The sequence below is a fragment of the Uranotaenia lowii genome, chromosome 2 (genome assembly GCF_029784155.1).
Source record: "Uranotaenia lowii strain MFRU-FL chromosome 2, ASM2978415v1, whole genome shotgun sequence".
Lineage (NCBI taxonomy): Eukaryota > Metazoa > Arthropoda > Insecta > Diptera > Culicidae > Uranotaenia > Uranotaenia lowii.
The window spans coordinates 220,095,963-220,115,298 of record NC_073692.1 but is presented as its reverse complement, the minus strand read 5'-3'; the positions used below and the strand labels follow the sequence as shown (position 1 = coordinate 220,115,298).

At 37.4% G+C, this 19,336-nt stretch overlaps 1 protein-coding gene across 1 annotated transcript in view; it reads right to left on the bottom strand.

Annotated features, from left to right (window-relative positions):
* LOC129746288 (discoidin domain-containing receptor 2) overlaps positions 1 to 19,336 on the bottom strand; it is a 903,668-nt gene that overhangs the window by 109,466 nt on the left and 774,866 nt on the right. Inside the window, exon 13 of the mRNA XM_055739885.1 lies at positions 6,854 to 7,099. Coding sequence (XP_055595860.1) covers positions 6,854 to 7,099 — 246 coding nt within the window. The remainder of the gene's footprint in view (positions 1 to 6,853; positions 7,100 to 19,336) is intronic.

Below are 19,336 nucleotides of genomic sequence, written 5' to 3'. Positions count from 1 at the left end.
TCCTGAAAGAGAGTTATTTGTTTAATGAATTGTAAAATACTGTCATCATTTTCCAAAGAGACGAACCAACAAAAGTTGAAAATCTCTTAATAAAGACAAAAAAAAACTTAAGGTCATAATATTTGTGTATTTGAAATTGAAATTTTCGCTTTTTAGAATTTTAATCAAATAACTATTTATGGCTTTGGAGGCAGTTGGACTTCAAAATCCGTGCGTATTTTCTTCAACGTATAAATTAATACAAAAGCTTGGAATAAAAGACAAACATCACCAAAATGCCAAAATACGCTGAGTTTCGGCCTTTTAGAACAGATTTGTAGATATTGGAAAGCATCCTATGCATTAAGAACACAATTTTCCGATATCGCGAGCCAGGATTATTACAAATGGAACACTGCGAAATGTGATGTGATACTCAAATTCAGAAAAAATATCATAAGGTGGGCCTTAATGGGCTCCAGAATGCAATTTTGGATAAAGTGGATTGATATGAATCGCAGGCTTCATTTTCCTTAAAAATTTCATAAGAACATTTTCACATATTTGGAGAAACTAAAATTCTTACTCAAGGAAACAACTTCATTAGTCGCTCTTATATTGCTTCAATGTTATCTAAAAATTTATAATTTTTAAACCAAGTTTAAAAAAAACCTTTTTTCATGTTTTCATAGATATCTACATGTCAGTACTTACGAAGGCATATATTCAAGATAATATTTGTAAAATAAAAATTTGAATTTTGAAAAGTAATGCTGTTTTCTAAGTGTAAAGACTCGATTGATTTCCTTTTGAGTATTTTAATCCAAAAGTTTCATCTTTGCCAGAAGAGAAAAAATAATCAACATCATGTGCTCATCAGAAGTTCTCCGTTATTTTATTAGCTTTTGCAGACTTCCTATTAGTAATTGATTTTGAAGTTGGAAGCTTTTAAAACACCTAACCAATAGACTGAATCGTCAGATGAAACAAGTGTCTATAAATCAGTTGACATCATCGAGTTGAATTCACTGCTGGATTCTACGGCAGAAAATGCTCATCGTGCCCCGATTAATGGTGCTTATACTGTCCCAGTGCGGGTTCTCATTATGTCCCTGCAGTAACTGATTTTCAGCTTTTAGCAAACATATTGAAAATGCATTTTTAAACGATTTTATCTTCTTTTTCAAGTTTAAGCCCGTTAGGAAATAGTCTTTTTTAGTGTCTGAACACGAAACAGCGAAGTAACTCACAAATTATAGCTGTTTTCTTTGATCAAAGGTGACCATTATGCCCTTTGTTCAATTTGAGAAAAGTTTCACGGGCCGCAAAAACAGGCCTCGAGCGCCGCGGATTGCTCAATGAGCAATGCTCATCCCTACTTTAGAGCTTGAATGAAATACAAAGGCGGTAGGAAAAAAGGTTTCACTTTTTGCCCTTTTTGGACCACTGAGCACTGGAATTAAACTACTCAAAAAGTATTTGAAGTGCGTTCTACTTTCGACATTGTGAACCGTTTGTAAACTATAAAAGCCATAAATACAATATGTAGAATGTACCGACAATATAGTCACTGGTTGTATCATTTTGTTCCTCAAACAGTTTTATTAGTTTTCAAAAACCGAATCCAACAATCTTCCTAACAGAACAAAAATTAAAAAACGCTGTAAGGTACGCACCTGTCCCATAACAACGCCAAACCGGAAGTGGCAAAAATATGGATAAATATCGTCCCAAACCAGACACTTCACAGAACTTACACACAAGAGTCAGGGTCAAAGCGAGTTGTGTGGTTTTATCGTCACAGGCCGACAGTTTCTCGCTTTCAGGCATCCTTTCTCGATATGGCATCGTAGCAGGCTTTGCTACTCTGGGGCAGTGTCGCTTCTTGGCACTAAAACTGCGATACGATGCCCTCCGTCCGTAGGATTAGAGCAGCTTCGTTTGGATCCTAGCAGGCGAACGACGAACGATGAACCATATTCAGTTCAGTTCCGTTCTTTCGAGAGGCCGCTCGTTTCTATTCAATAATGTAGGTTGTTGGACCAAAAGTGCAATAAGAGGAACAATAATTCCTGGTCCATATTGCACATTTGTTGGAAACACGAGCTGCTGCTCTACGGCGACCTTCTAGGAAACATCCCGGGCCAGCCGGCCAACTTCCGGAAGTCGGATCGGATTAGGATTTACCACGGAGATGGCTGAGATGGTTGAGAGTTTGGGTTTGTGTGTACCTTCAGAGTTTTGTTGCAAAATGGCGGACGGGCTGCGTGATATCTTGATGCAAAATGAGAGGACACCCACTCAAGTGCCAGGTTAGAGCTTCGTCGTGCCCTGGTATAAATCCCTCCACCATCTGGGTCGCATTTGATGGTTATTGGTTCGCGCTGTCTATTTTAGCACTTGCGAGGTTTGCGGAAAGAGAAGTGCCGCCAAATGTGAATCTTCTTCTTCTCGTCCTCCTCTGTAATATTACTTTGTGGGTACCCAGAAGGGCTCCAAACACTGTGGTGATGCCACAAACGACGACGTTACGTAATCCGTAAAACGACCCACAGACTCTCGGAACATAAGGGCCAGAGGATGAACTTGCTGCCGTTACTCCAGCTGCTGACTGATGTGAACTTTCGCGATATTGTTATTTTGTCATTATCAATTCCCACTTCAGTCGTTGCCGGTTACGACAGTTTGAATATTTTCGGCACTCCGACTAGAATGGGGCAGGTTTTCGGTTCTGACTTTAACTCATAATCTTATCCAGTTACGAGATAAGATTTTAGGAAAAATCTGTTCATTGAAATCGAGAAGAATATTTTGCCAAATATTATAATGTTTGATTGATATTTCATGATATTTCAATGGTAAAATCATGCATATATAGTAAGGTTTTTTACACGGCTTTTTTATGCAGTTTTCGAGAATGAACGCGGTCATTTTTTACGCAGTTTTCGGAATATACGCGGAATTTGAGAGAAAAAAAACCATTTCAAAACAAAACACTTAGAATCTTTTTGAGTCCTGAGACCTGAGATTTAAGACATGAGGAAAGAAACAAGAGACATGAGATTTGAAGCATGAGAACTGAGACCTGAGACTTGAGACCTGAGATCACGAGACACGAGACCTGACCTGAGACAAAAGCCATGAGACATGAGACAAGGAACATGAAACATGAAACATGAAACATGAAACATGAAACATGAAACATGAAACATGAAACATGAAACATGAAACATGAAACATGAAACATGAAACATGAAACATGAAACATGAAACATGAAACATGAAACATGAAACATGAAACATGAAACATGAAACATGAAACATGAAACATGAAACATGAAACATGAAACATGAAACATGAAACATGAAACATGAAACATGAAACATGAAACATGAAACATGAAACATGAAGCATGAGACAAGAGAACTGAGAACTGAGACATGAGACATGAGACATGAAAGCTGAGATTGGATACATGAGGTATGAGACATGAGACCTGAGACTTGATACATGAGGTATAAGACATGAGACATTAGACATGAGACATGAGACATGAGACATGAGACATGAGACATGAGACATGAGACATGAGACATGAGACATGAGACATCAGACATCAGACATGAGACATGAGACATGAGACATGAGACATTGGACATGAGACAGGAGACATGAGACATTAGCCATGGAACATGAGACCTACTATTTTAGCTTCATTCTTTCGTATCAATTTTCGTATTGAAAATTTGACGTTCGCCTTGAAAAGGAACTTTCTATCAATTGGATTTCTAAAATTGAAACAGAAATCTGAATCCCCAATTTTGATTTGAAATCTGAATCAGGAATTTGGATTTGAAATCTGCATTCTGAATCTGAACCCTAAATCTCAAACATGAATCTGAAATCTGCATCTGAAATCTGAATCTGAAATCTAAATCTGAAATCTGAATCTGAAATCTGAATCTGAAATCTGAATCTGAAATCTGAATCTGAAATCTGAATCTGAAATCTGAATCTGAAATCTGAATCTGAAATCTGAATCTGAAATCTGAATCTGAAATCTGAATCTGAAATCTGAATCTGAAATCTGAATCTGAAATCTGAATCTGAAATCTGAATCTGAAATTTGAATCTGAAATCTGAATCTGAAATCTGAATCTGAAATCTGAATCTGAAATCTGAATCTGAAATCTGAATCTGAAATCTGAATCTGAAATCTGAATCTGAAATCTGAATCTGAAATCTGAATCTGAAATCTGAATCTGAAATCTGAATCTGAAATCTGAATCTGAAATCTGAATCTGAAATCTGAATCTGAAATCTGAATCTGAAATCTGAATCTGAAATCTGAATCTGAAATCTGAATCTGAAATCTGAATCTGAAATCTGAATCTGAAATCTGAATCTGAAATCTGAATCTGAAATCTGAATCTGAAATCTGAATCTGAAATCTGAATCTGAAATCTGAATCTGAAATCTGAAATCTGAATCTGAAATCTGAATCTGAAATCTGAATCTGAAATCTGAATCTAAAATCTGAATCTAAAATCTGAATCTGAAATTTAAATCTGAAATCTGAATCTGAAATCTGAATCTGAAATCTGAATCTGAAATCTGAATCTGAAATCTGAATCTGAAATCTGAATCTGAAATCTCAATCTGAAATCTGAATCTGAAATCTGAATCTGAAATCTGAATCTGAAATCTGAATCTGAAATCTGAATCTGAAATCTGAATCTGAAATCTGAATCTGAAATCTGAATCTGAAATCTGAATCTGAAATCTGAATCTGAAATCTGAATCTGAAATCTGAATCTGAAATCTGAATCTGAAATCTGAATCTGAAATCTGAATCTGAAATCTGAATCTGAAATCTGAATCTGAAATCTGAATCTGAAATCTGAATCTGAAATCTGAATCTGAAATCTGAATCTGAAATCTGAATCTGAAATCTGAATCTGAAATCTGAATCTGAAATCTGAATCTGAAATCTGAATCTGAAATCTGAATCTGAAATCTGAATCTGAAATCTGAATCTGAAATCTGAATCTGAAATCTGAATCTGAAATCTAAATCTGAAATTAAAAAAAAAATAAATAAATATAAAAAAAAAATAAAAAATAAAAAAAAAATCTGAAATCTGAATCTGAAATCTGAATCTGAAATCTGAATCTGAAATCTGAATCTGAAATCTGAATCTGAAATCTGAATCTGAAATCTGAATCTGAAATCTGAATCTGAAATCTGAATCTGAAATCTGAATCTGAAATCTGAATCTGAAATCTGAATCTGAAATCTGAATCTGAAATCTGAATCTGAAATCTGAATCTGAAATCTGAATCTGAAATCTGAATCTGAAATCTGAATCTGAAATCTGAATCTGAAATCTGAATCTGAAATCTGAATCTGAAATCTGAATCTGAAATCTGAATCTGAAATCTGAATCTGAAATCTGAATCTGAAATCTGAATCTGAAATCTGAATCTGAAATCTGAATCTGAAATCTGAATCTGAAATCTGAATCTGAAATCTGAATCTGAAATCTGAATCTGAAAGCTGAATCTGAAATCTGAATTGGAAATCTAAAATTAATTTAATGCTTTTTAGTAATTACGTTACATTGGATCAAAAAAATGTGTTTCTTGATCGTTTTCAGCATTGAAGTTTTTTTCATTCAGGCGTTATTTTTCTATTTCTCCAGTTTATTTCACATTAATTTTGTGACTGATTCATATGTTTAAGATTTTATTGAAATTTTTTGTTATTTTTACTTAAGTACGCTCCTGTTTTACAGAGTTCTAACCACAAAGTAAAAAGCCGCTTTGTGCTTCAAAGGCTTTCGGTCTCGAAATTCGCAACATTTTCGCACATGAATCTGGCAACCATAAGCCAACCGGGAGGCTGTTGTGAAAATTTCAGGACGTTGTTGCTTTCTGTTTTACTGTTATGGCCATTATTACTGGGAAGAAAGAGGAAGAGCATCATCCGAAAGCCGGCCGGATTAAGAGGAAGAGTATTATAATCCTCTTGGTTGTCATAAAACCACCTTCTGCCTCCAATGCTGCCACAAAATGAAACCTAGAACGACACTCGGCGGTATCCTGAATGTTTCTTCTTCCTCAGCTAGCTAGCGGCCTATGGCTTCAAACCGAAATCGAATACGAATTGGATGGAAATGGATGATGGAACGCAATGTTCCTAAGGATTTGCCTAGAAGGTGTGTGTCGCTCCACAGATTCTGAGAATTTTCCTGGAGCATTGATTCAGATCACAACACACACAACGCTTCATACGCATCATCATGCAAATATGAGTATCCGGTTACATTTTGCAGAGCCTCAGAAAAGCGGGAATTAATAATGATTGCTGCTGCTGCCAGTTGGAATGGTTCTAATTATGACGTTGATGATGAGAGCTGAGATTCTTGGGAAAATGAAAATATGTTCCATGCTTGACTTAGCCAGTTGACTTTAATCCCAACTTGAAGCAAAGTCAAATGATGAGAATTTATGTCCTGTGAATGCTTTCTAGAAACGATTAAATAGAAACGAACAACTGGATGTCTGCTTCATGTGGTTTTGTGTTATTGTTTCGACACTAGACTAATGCCAGTATGATTTGTTTATCCTCCTTGAAAAAGAAGAAACGAGAATATGGTATTCCAATATTTATCTACAACTTTAGCTGTAAAGCCACCTTCACTGTTTCTTTGAACGGAGACTTACAGCTCCATCTCTAATCTTTTTTTTTTCAATAGCCTACTTACAGGCGTTTCATTCGAAAAGTCTCGGAGAATAGCATACCTTTAGGCGACCAACTCGAAATGCGATTTCACAACTGTAAAATTTCCCTCAAAAGCCCAAATTTGCTCACCTTAGCGAATTATGCTGCACCAGCGTTCCGGTTTCGGCCGTGTGCTCCTGCAGAAACTGGTTCAGGTCCGCGTTGAATTTGTAATCTAAAACGATACAAATCGGTTCGTCCTTCAGGCAGGCCCCGATCAGCCGCACGATGTTCGGGTCGTTGAGCCGGCTCAGCTGTTTGGCCTTGGTGCGGAACTCCTTCTTGACGTGTTCCGAGGCGCCGGGGCGGAGCGTCGAAACGGCCACCAAACTGGAGCTATTGGAGAAAAAAAAGAAAAAAAACCGTTTTAAGACATTTTTCTCACCAAAAAAACCACATCAATTGTGGGTTAATCTTCGTTCATGCATAAATTGGTGTCGAAACAATTAAACCCCACCATCAAAAAGTTCAGCGCCCCAGAAGTTCAATCACAGAAATACACACACATATTCCAAGATTGTTGGTACCTAGTGTGTTTCACAACTGTTAAACGAGAGAATGTAAAACAGAACCCCACTTGAAAATTCCTTTCTGAACACTAGCGCTTTCGTGCTTTATCGCAAAGCTTAATATTCCACCAGTCGTCTGTGTTTTTTTTGTTCTGCTGCTTGAGTTTTCCACAAAAACTATGCATATAGCTACGAAGCATTGCCGTCGATAAGGTGGTCCAAAAACCTTATTGAACTGTTCTAGATTTACTACTCTGCTCATGGTAATCAGATTTCACACAATCGCTCACAACATTTTTTATTGTGAGCAATTTGGGTTCCTGGGTCCTCATAAAAATGTATAACTTGTTCAAAATTTACGACGTTGGTTTATAAATGTTAGTTCATAAATTAGTTTAGCATTGAGTTATTCCAGCCAATGCCATTTTTTTTGAGCCTAAGAAATTGTTCATGGCTAATAATTTCAAGAGCTTTAGTCTCAAATGTGGTGGAAGATTTTCCGATGCAAAATCGACATATTCAAAGAAGAACTTGGAGCATTATCTTTAAAATAAAAGTTTAGCGCTGGTTTACCAGCTCGTCTTGAAAAAACTATTAGATGAAATATAAAATGAAAAACGACCTTCAACAGATAGAAGTTTTTTTTTTGGTTCAATTATAGTCGTTTTACCATTGTATGGCTTTCGTGACTTTATATCAACGATGCAGTTGGCGGACAGTTGATGAAAAACTAGTCCGATACAACTGTGTACTCTTGGAATCGAACTCGTGGGCATAGACCCAGGAAGCAAGTGATTGCTAACTGAGCTATATCACAAGCCCGAGAAAAACATGTTAAGGTGTTTGTGGGACCAGTTCCAGAGTCTAGCAAAGAACCGGAACAATCTCAATCCATTTGTCCGATCAATACGTTAACTGTTGTTATGGACTTCGCGGTAAAATTGCACGACCGTTGAAATGCACGAAAGACAAACGACTAACGAACTGGTTGAGCCAGTGGCAAAGCACATTAGTGAGAATGAGAAGATTGGAAGGAAAAGGATCTTAATCGTTACGGGTATGACAATGCTGGCAAAAAGCTGTGCCAGTTGCATTGTTTAGCTTATTGCATCATATGACACGATTGATTTACTCATATTTACAGTGTACAGGTTATAATATCACCAGTTATCTGCTGGGTCCATTACCTATTGGAATTTCTAGAGTAAGCGAAATAAAAACGTGATTTAAACTCTTGTTTAAGTAAATTTTATTAGGAACAACAATCGTCGATTGCTTAAAACTAAATGTGTTGCATAAGTGATGTTTAGATTTATTGATTCACTTTTTCTCGGTGTGCTTATTTCTTATTTGAAGAACCATGAAAATTTCATCCCAGCAAACATTTATGAAGGTATACCGCAGGAACAACAGAATTATTCAAACATATATACAAGATTAAAAGATTGTATTAAACTTACAAAAATAGCATATAGCTACAAAAGTGGAGGCGATATATCTACAATGACAAGACTCCAACGATTCCATTTTCCAACAAGAAGCCAAATAAACGAAAAAAAAATTTCATCGACCGAGGTTTGAATTCCAGTCCTCCGGGTTTGTAGACTGGTATCTTACCACGATGCCAACTCATCAGTTGATATGGTCTACGCTAAAGCTCTATAGGTGAGATTTTCTTTTTACGAACCGGTCAAAGGAAGAGACCGGAGAGAGTGTCAATTGAAGGACCGCCCATTTATCGTAAATCAGTTCACTCAAATCGTAAATGTCAAATGAGCATATTCTCAACTTTTTGGAGACATATTTACGAATTGACTAAACTGCTATCCGATTCAATTTTTTTTGGGCAAAGCTTGTCGTAAATGAATGATAGAAAATCACTCAATACCAACGTGTTTACGATAGTTATTGAAAATGTCTAAATATTCGATTTGGATTATCATTTCTATTACGATTTCATGTTAGCTGGGATCCAGTTGTCCACTAGATTCCGTTCAATGGTGTATCAAACATTGTATCCATTCTCGTGCATTCTGCTATGCAAGTTTTCCGTTAGACAGATAACAGCTGACAGACGAAGTCTCTACACGCAGGGCTGTGTTATTGTTTGTAGAATTGATAGTGTGTGCAATTTCTTCTATATAAGCATGAGAAACATACTCCAAGATCTCCATTCCAAACTTATGAAAATAAAGATTTTTTTCAAACTTTGAGCTGCGGAGTATTTTTTCAATATTTCTGTTGTTGTTCTAATCGATACATTGGAGAAGAATGTGCGGCGCACATTTGAAAACCAGTAAGATAAAGTCTCACTTCCATCTGTACCGTTGAGCCGTCAACACGTACGCCGGAGCATCGTATCGTTGCTGTGTACCTGCAGGAACATTTTACATTATTTATTTTTTCCTTACCTGTATTTCAATCAGCACTTTTCAGTGCTAAAATTATTTTCATTTTCTTTCATTCATATTTTCTCTTTTCTTTCCAGCATGGGGAAGTCATCGGCCGGTTCAAGGGCCGGAAGAAAACGGATTGCCGAACCTAATTCAGGTCCATCGCCCAAAAAAGTTGAAATTTCCAATTCATTCGATGTCCTTCATAACATCGGTGATGAGGAAATATTCATATTTAATTCTGATAAGAGTACTAAGAAACCTTCTTCTTCTTATACTCTTAAAAACGAAAAGATTCCACCAATAACGGTCACGATTCCTGACTTCAATGCCTTTCGAAAAGAAATCGTCACTTCCGTCAAGGATGTGAAGATTTCTTTTCAGATCGGTCGAAGGGGAACTGCTCGTATATTGGCGGAATCTTTTAATGATTTTCAAAAGGTTTTAAATTATTTGAATAATAAAAAACACCAATTTTTTACGTACGACGCTAGAAGTGATCGTCCATTTAAAGTTGTACTTCGTGGTCTCACTGGCGATCAGACACCGGATGAGATCACAGCTGAATTAAATTCTTTGTTAGGTTTTTCTCCAATTCAAGTTATTCAAATGAGGAAAAGAACCAACACGAATAATACCAGTAGTGTTGGTTTTACTCCTGAACTTTATTTGATCCATTTTAAAAAGGATCAGGTTAATAATTTGCAAATTCTTGAAAAGGCTCGTCTTATGTTTCATTGTCGAGTCAAATTCGAACCTTTTCGTAAATCTTCTACCAATTTTTTACAAAACATTACGCAATGTCGTCGTTGTCAAGCTTTTTGTCATGGCACTAAAAATTGTAGAATGAATGCCAGATGCATGTTTTGCGGCTCATTCGATCATGAAAAATCTAAATGCCTTTTTGGTGGTGATAAGCCAAAAACAGAATTTTTTAAGTGTGCGAATTGCGCAGGTAATCACTCCTCGAATTCGCTGGATTGTCCCATCAGGGCAAAAATTATTGCTTCTAGGAAAAATCCCAAAGTTTCCAGAAAAGTTTCTTCTCCTCCTTCCTCTTTTTCGTCTTCACACGTCGGGCCGGCAAACAACCTGCCTGTTCGCAGTCAGCCTCGGCCTACATTGGAATCACGGCTGGGTAATACCCGAAGTGATTTTAATGTTACCTGGGCTGATTCTGCGCCACAGACTCGTTGTTTATCGTTCTCAGAGGTGGTTGAAAATGGGTTTCCCTCTTCAGGTTTAACTAATAAAAATGGGAAAAAACCAAGTCTCAACGTTCATGCGAAGGCTTGGGAAAATCCCCGAAATTCAAATACTACTTCTCCTTCATTTTCTGATCCTAACAATTTTGTTGATTTGGGTGAGATTACTGAGGAAAAATTAAAATTTTTGCATCAAAATTTAATGGAAATGATGCAACTTATGTTGAAAGCAAATTCAATGTTTGAAGCTTTCCAAACTTCTTTTAATTATGCTAACAAAATTATTATGACTTTGCGATTCCCTCATGGATCCAAATAGATGTTTAAATATTATGAATTGGAATGCTAGATCTTTGCTGGCTAACCAAGATGAATTCTTTTTATTTTTGAAAACTCAAAACATACATATTGCTGCCATCACTGAAACTTTTTTAAAGCCAGACAATAACTTGAAAAGCAATGCTTTCTTTAAAATTTTACGAAATGATCGACTTGATCGACAAGGTGGGGGTGTAGCTATTGTCATCAATAGTCGTCTCAAATTTAGACTTCTTCCTTCTTTCAATACAAAAGTCTTAGAAACAATTGGAATTGAATTAGAAACTTCTATGGGGAAAATTATAATTGTTGCCGCATATTTGCCTTTTCAATGTAGCGGTAAACAGAAAAATTTTTTGAAGGGAGATTTACAAAAACTCACCAGAAATAAATCTAAATTTTTTATTATTGGTGACTTTAATGCAAAACACCGATCTTGGAATAATATTTCATCAAATTCAAATGGGAATATTTTGTTTAATGACTGCTCTGCAGGTTATTATACTGTTGAATATCCTAATGGGCATACTTGTTTTTCTTCAATTAGAAATCCCTCCACAATTGATTTGGTTCTAACGGATTTAGGCGAGCATTGTAGTCAATTAGTTACTCATGCGGACCTCGATTCAGACCACCTTCCAGTAACATTTTCTTTATCTCAAAGTCCCATTGAAAACCCTTTAAAATCAACTTTTAATTTTCAAAAGGCTAACTGGGAGCGATATATGAATTTTATTGAACGTAATTTAGATGTAAACGTTCCACTGAATTCAATAGAAGATATTGATTTGGCTGTAGAAAATTTGACAACTTCAATAGTCAATGCTAAAGCCGCTTCAATACCTAAAGTTAAACATAAATTTAATCAACCTTTAATTGATGATGATCTTCAGTTTTTGATACGACTGAAAAACATTCGTCGACGCCAATATCAACGTACTAGGGATCCTTATTTGAAATTAATTTATTGCGACCTTCAAAAAGAGATCAAACGTCGTTTAAATTTCATTCGTAATGAAAATTTTGCTAAAGCAGTAGAGGACATAAAACCCTACTCAAAGCCATTTTGGAAATTAACTAAAATTCTAAAAAAGTCCCAGAAGCCAATTCCTACTTTGAAAGATGGGGATAAACTTCTTTTAACTAATTCAGAAAAAGCTCAAAAATTAGCCCAACAATTTGAGTCTGCTCATGATTTTAATTTAAACGTTGTAAGTCCAATTGATGCTCAAATTTCCCTAGAATTTGATGATATTCTTTCTAAGCAAATTGTGTTTGAAAGTTCTTGTGAGACAAATATTGATGAACTTAAATTGATTTTCAAAAAATTTAAAAATATGAAAGCCCCGGGGGAAGATGGGATTTTCTATATTCTTATTAAAAAGTTGCCTGAAAGCACTTTAAATTTTTTAGTTAAAATCTTCAATAAATGTTTTCACTTGGCTTATTTTCCCAATAAATGGAAAAATGCCAAAGTAACTCCAATTTTGAAACCCGGAAAAAGTGCTTCAGAGCCTTCAAGTTATCGACCAATTAGTTTGCTTCCTTCTTTAAGTAAACTATTTGAGAGAGTTATTTTGAATAGAATGATGATTCACATTAATCAGAATTCTATTTTCCCTGATGAACAATTTGGTTTTCGTCATGGACATTCTACTACACATCAACTTTTGAGTGTAACTAATATGATTAACGCTAGCAAATCTGAGGGTTATTCAACTGGTGTTGCTCTTCTTGATATTGAAAAAGCTTTTGACAGTGTTTGGCACAAAGGTTTAGTAGCTAAATTAGCTCGATTTGATTTTCCTGTATATCTCACCAAAATTATTCAAAATTATTTGACTAGCCGAACCTTACAAGTAAGCTATCAAAATTCATGCTCTGAAAGGACACCCATTAGAGCTGGTGTCCCTCAGGGTAGTATACTTGGGCCAATTTTATATAATATTTTTACTTCTGATCTTCCTGATGTACCAGAAGGAAAAGGTAGAAGATTATTTGCTGATGACACTTTGCTTTCAGCCAAAGGTCGAAATTTACGGGTGGTACGCAGTAGATTGCAACAAAATTTAAATTCCTTTTTGAATTACTTGAAAAAGTGGAAAATTTCTCCTAACGCTTCCAAAACTCAACTTATTTTATTTCCCCATAAGCCAAGAGCAAATTTTTTAAAACCTAATGAAAATCATTCCATAACTTTTAATGGGGTTTCATTAGAATGGTCTGATCACGTGAAGTACTTGGGACTTACACTTGATCGGAATCTTACTTTTAAAAATCACATTGAAGATATTCAATCTAAATGTAATAAATACACTAAATCTCTTTATTCTCTCATCAACAGGAAATCCCGGTTGTGTCTGCGAAATAAGATGCTCATCTACAAACAAGTTTTCCGACCAGCGATCATGTATGCAGTTCCGATTTGGTCTAGCTGCTGCGCGACGAGGAAGAAAGCCATCCAGAGGATTCAGAACAAAGTTCTGAAAATGATTTTGCGGCTTCCACCTTGGCACAGCACCGAAGATCTTCATCGGATTGCGGGCATTGAATCGATCGAAGAGATGGCCAACAAAATCATCTCCAACTTCAGAGGCAAATCGATGCAGTCTTCCATCGCAGAGATTCGTTCTCTTTATGTTTAGTTTAATTTTAAGATAGTGTTTAGTTTTAAGTATAAAATATTTTTGCAATTACAGGATGTTCTCCTACATTAAAAACTTGATTGCGCTCAGCAAATTTAAATCTTATAAATAAATTTTTATAATCTAGTTACTTATAGGGCTATGAACAGTTCATTATTGAGCTGAACACCTAGTTTAATGCAATAATGTAATATAAGTGTAATGATGATTTGATACAAATAAAGACATATTTAAAAAAAAAAAAAAGTAAGATAAAGTCATGGTGATTCTACTACGTGCCGAAAAGGATCACTACTTCAAGAGATTTCAGAGGGTCAAGGCTTCTGGAAATTACCACCAGGAGAGAAGTGAATCTGGAGCTGGAAAGGTAAATTTTGCTAGTGTTTGCTTAAATCTTTGATAGTGAGCATTATTTTCATACACTGATCGACGTCCTCACGCTCATAAATTGGGTGTGTTGAATCTCAACAATATTGGTCACTCTAGAAGTGAATTCCACACACCACAAAGTGGTGCCAGTATGACAAGTTTGTTAAAAAAAGTTACAGTTTTTCGCGGGAATCCGCTGATGACTCCTAGGTTCTTCTGTAAATTTTATACAAGAGATGTTGTCTCCCATGGTTAGAAAAGAGTCGGTATTAGCCACGCCAAGCCTGCCAAGGAGGTTAACACACATTTTTTCCTTGGTTGCCATATTTACAGAGTGAAACTGGTTCAGCTTCTGTAGATGACAGACTGACTGTCTGTTGAGGTTTCGTTGACCACGAAATCAGATTACCAAATACCTTTTTTTTCCTTGTCGGGTTCCCACCACTGCGACCAGATGTTAGATCAAATACCTTAAAAGCATGACCAGAAATAGACTTGCTGTCATCGACATCGTTTGCGAAGTCGGCATCGACAGATCCCATTAAAACAAGGTTTTCTACCCCCTTAGTGTAGACCAGCTTTGTCACCGTCGTATCACACAGATATCGTTGAATCCACTTTAGTCCCGCCCAAAGCGCATTGGAAGCGTCCGCGGCACAAATGTCCGGCCTCGTTGAAAGAGCCAGGATACTGCAAACATCCTAGCTGTTCCTTGAATAGATGATTGGTTGTTTCACTATCATTCGTCTTCGTCTACTGCACATTCGGATCCATTGGTGGACCTGTGGGATTACTGTCAAACATGCCAAAACGTTTGAGGAATTCTCTCGGTGTAACACATCTGATAAATTTCAATGGTTGTTTTTTTGATAATCTCTTGAAAAATTCATTCCCAAAAAAAGTTTAACTACTTTAAGATCTTTCATTTGAAATAACTTTCCATGTTCGGTCTTAATCCAGACCATGTTAGCCACCTTTTTGCCAATGATAAGAATATCATCAACATAGAGAGCTGGGGTTAGTTCTTTAGCTCAAAATTGATTAACGCAGCAGTCACTTTTCAGCGGAATGAAACTGAGTTTCTTTACAACTTCGTCCAATCGTTGATTCCACGACCTGCTAGCTTGTTTCTAACCATACAAGCTTTTCTGCAGTCTGACGAGTTGTGGGTTACCCACTTCGTCGTTTGAAAGCCTAATATGTTTCTCTTCCTCCAATCGACCATTGAGGAAGGCTGTTTTAAGTCCATCTGGTGAATGGTAGAACCAGACTGGTTAGCTAAGGGAATGATTGCACGAACGCTCACCATTTTGAAAACGAGCGCAAACGTTTCTCGTAGTCATAATCAGGTTGCTGCGAGCGAGCTTTCGCTATTAATCTTGCTTTGTATCTTCCATCTTCTTTAATAAAAAATACCCATTTCTATGAGATCGATTTTCGTTCTTTGGGTAAGCGCTCGACCGACTTCAGCTTGGAACAGTGCAACTTGAAGTGATCCTTCTCGCCGCACCCGAAGCACCGGCTGTCGACGCGGTTCGCAAAACGTGGTTTGCTACCGCTGGCTCACATCAATGTTGGTTTGATGAAGTGCTGGTGTTTCGGAGGAGCTTAGAATCAAGGAACAACCGCTTGATGTCGACGATTGACCTTGAGGCAGAACAGCCAGCGCTCCTTGGATGTGGGTGTAGCCTGACGGTATTGCTAGCAGCAACGAGTGGACCCTCTCACCTCTACTCTGGTTCGCTCTCATCCGGTCCATCTCCCGTATGATAAGGTCGTACTCATAAAAGAGTGACGATAGTGAGTCCAACAATTTTGTTTAGGACATCATTGTTAATGGCCATCGCAACGAGCTCCTGTTCCATCCACCTCTGGAACCTTACAGCTCTGGCGGTTTCTCCTCAAGATTCTCCAACGGCAGTAAGTCCACCTCCTCCGTCGGAATCCGGGGTGAGGGAGAGCTTTAGCCTGGTCAGACGTCTCTCGAGGCGCATCTTCCAGACTCCGAAGATCTCCGCTGTGCCGTCAAACAGCAGTTCTTTCGAGAACCCCGCTGCCGTGTGAAGTAGCGCCGAAAAAAAACTGCTAGCCTCCAAGCGTTGGTTGATCACGAGCTCCGCCTACTGCGATGCACCCTTCGAACATCAGGTTCGACATCGCAACCCATCAATTAATAGGTATGATGAAATACTAAATTCAAACAGTCAACACCAGTTAACCACTGGGCCCATAACCTGTTGTGATATCAAATAAAACGGACTACTTTTTGTATCGGAAAACTAATAACATAATCATATTTATTCTCGTCAAGTCTTGTAAAAAGGTCAGGGTACAATAGTGATTGATATATCGGATTATCCATCATATTGCCAACACTTCCCTAATGATTCGCTATCTGTTCAACTGGCAACAATTCCAGTGAATTCACTCTTCGATGATTCTAGAACAATCCTCGATGCCAGGTGAATGTTTGACGTTTTGTTGTTAGGACAAAAGCTCTCTAACTAATCTAAATTCTTCCATGGAGGACATGGTGTCGCTAGTGTTTGCTTAATAACTCCCATAGAGAATTGTCGTTCTCTCTCACTTGCGACTCTCTGTTATTGTTTACATTTGTCACGCGGTTTTTCAGTCTAGATAAACCGCAGCGGAATCAAGTTCGGTCATCGTGAGTGAGTTTTAACAAAGTCAAGCGTAAAAATCAAGCATTTGCAAGGTCAAGAAGGTCACTTGAATTAGTGCACTATGACGTTTGCGGGTTGGTATGTAAGTCACCATATTTCGTGATATTAATGGATGACTGGTCACATTTCACAGTAATCTACCTAATGAAACGCAAAAGCGAGGTTTTTGAGAAGTTTAAAGAGTTTGAAGCGATGCAACGGTGCATTTTAATCGAAATTGCCGTGAGTAGGTTGGACAAGATATTCAGAATTTTTTTAAGACTGGAAGCATCCAATTGGTTCTAACAATACCGTATATACTTCTCAGCATAATGGCGTGAGATAAAGAATCAACAGAACGTGGATGGAAAAAGTAAAAATAATGCTCTAGAAATGCGATCTTTCGAAATTGTTATGGGGAAAGCCTTTGTTCTCACCACACGCGCCCTTGAAGATAACAAGACGTCATTCGGAATGTGGTATGGCCAAAAGCTTGACTTGAGAAATCTTGGCATTTTTAATGCAATGCCTACGCTCTAGGACCCAAAGAGAAGAAGCAGAAATTGGATCCAATGACGAAGAAACTTATTTTTGCTGGTTACGCAAACAACGGCTACAAGTTATACAACAAGTCCTCACGTACAGTAGAGATAGCTTCTTAGCGTAGTCTTTGATGAGTAAGAATAGTTTGATCATCGAAATGATCTTATTCGTTCTACAATTTTGCAACCAGCAAGCCAATATACGCGTTCAATAGAATCCGAACCTCCGGCAAAAAGTTGAGAAGCGTCTGTGAACTTCGTGGGTAACGAAGAAGAGCACCTCTAGGGTAACGAGAATGTGGAAGAGGACGAGCCTGAAATCACCGTGGTTAACGATGAAGATTTAATTGAAGAACAGCACGTGGGTGTGTATTTCAGGAATTTCATTGAATAACTAATAACTCTGATCATATCACCGTTCGAATCCTCCAGAAAAGGGTTTCCTACGCGGATCAGAACGATCCATCAGCAAAAGATTCCTGTTGTATCGCGCGGAACTAGAACACGATTTGTTTTGGTTTTCCACATGCTTTGTGTTCAATTTGCAATCGAAGAACAATGGATCAATGATTGCTGATGACAGCTGATGATGGGAAGCACGGTACAAATGTTTACATCATCACACTGTGAACCGATAAAACTGAAACTGTGGTTAGCAGTTACACTGCAGTTTTCGCAGAGAAAAATAAGTTGTTACATCGGAATACTCATTGAGAAATGAGTACTATCCCGGTTAGGGAATATGAGAAGTGGAAAGTGACAAATAGCTATCGCTAATGTAATGTGTAGTTATTTAAGGAAAAGTACAAAGAAAGTGAAGAAAGATTAACACTCCACCATTGAAACCTGCGTTCTTCATCAATATTAATTAATGAATGGTTGATACACTGAGAAAATACTCAGAACTGAACTATCCTAAAATCTATTTCCCATGAAATGCAAAGTTCTCTACCTGCCCGGGGTTGGAAAATAGTGTATACCGGAACCGGAGAGAGAGATTCCCGAGACGCAAAGAAGCCCCCGAAATAGCAACAGCAAAAAAAACGAGGAATCTACACCGAAAACCAAGTGTTTCGTGCCCGCTCGCTTCAGTACATCAGTGATTTAAAATGCATGTACTCATTCCGTGCAGCACAGCACAGAATGTACATGTAAAATGGATTGTGCATGTGCTTCGTGTGCCAGCAGAGAACGTGGAATGAAAATGCTGCCATCGAGAGTACTTCGTTGCAAATTCATGCATAACGCAAATTGATTATTTTCTGCCAGTTTTTTATCCCTCTTTTTTTTTTGGTTTTTGTCTGTTGATTCGAGCCACTTCAAAAGACAAAGTTATCCATTACACACAATAATAGTTGCTGTCCCTAAAACAATAACAATTCTGTTGAAACATTATAACACTTTTAGTCGAGAGTATCTTCCCCACTTGAAGAAGGAGGACCAAAAAAGCACGTCCTTCCGGGAGTAATGAATTCCTATCCTTTTTCAGACTTTAGGATAGTTTTGCCCCGGATATTCCCTTGTTGAAAGCCATCAAAGTTTCAGTTAACAAAAAAAAAAAAAAATGAAAACTCAACGAAGTGGCTGACAGAACAGAAAATAGTCATTTACAGAGGAAATTATTGCTGGAAGCCTCCAGCTCACGAAAAAGGAGCAACTAAAAGCGGATACGACCCGATGAAATGGATAAAATACTGCTGTCAAATTTGCTGCTCTTTGCTAGTTAATGCTGAAACGAGAGATAGAGAGTAGTAAAAATACACCGAACTGCAATCCATCTGCACTTTCGAAGCGCATAGCGTATCTGCATATAAGCTCAATTTTCGCTGTCATTCTTAACTTGTTTAAAACCCCAGACACTTTTCCACCCCAACCATCCCCGTTTCCCTAGGAACCAACGAAGCTGGACGTTGATCGCTTCAAAAATAT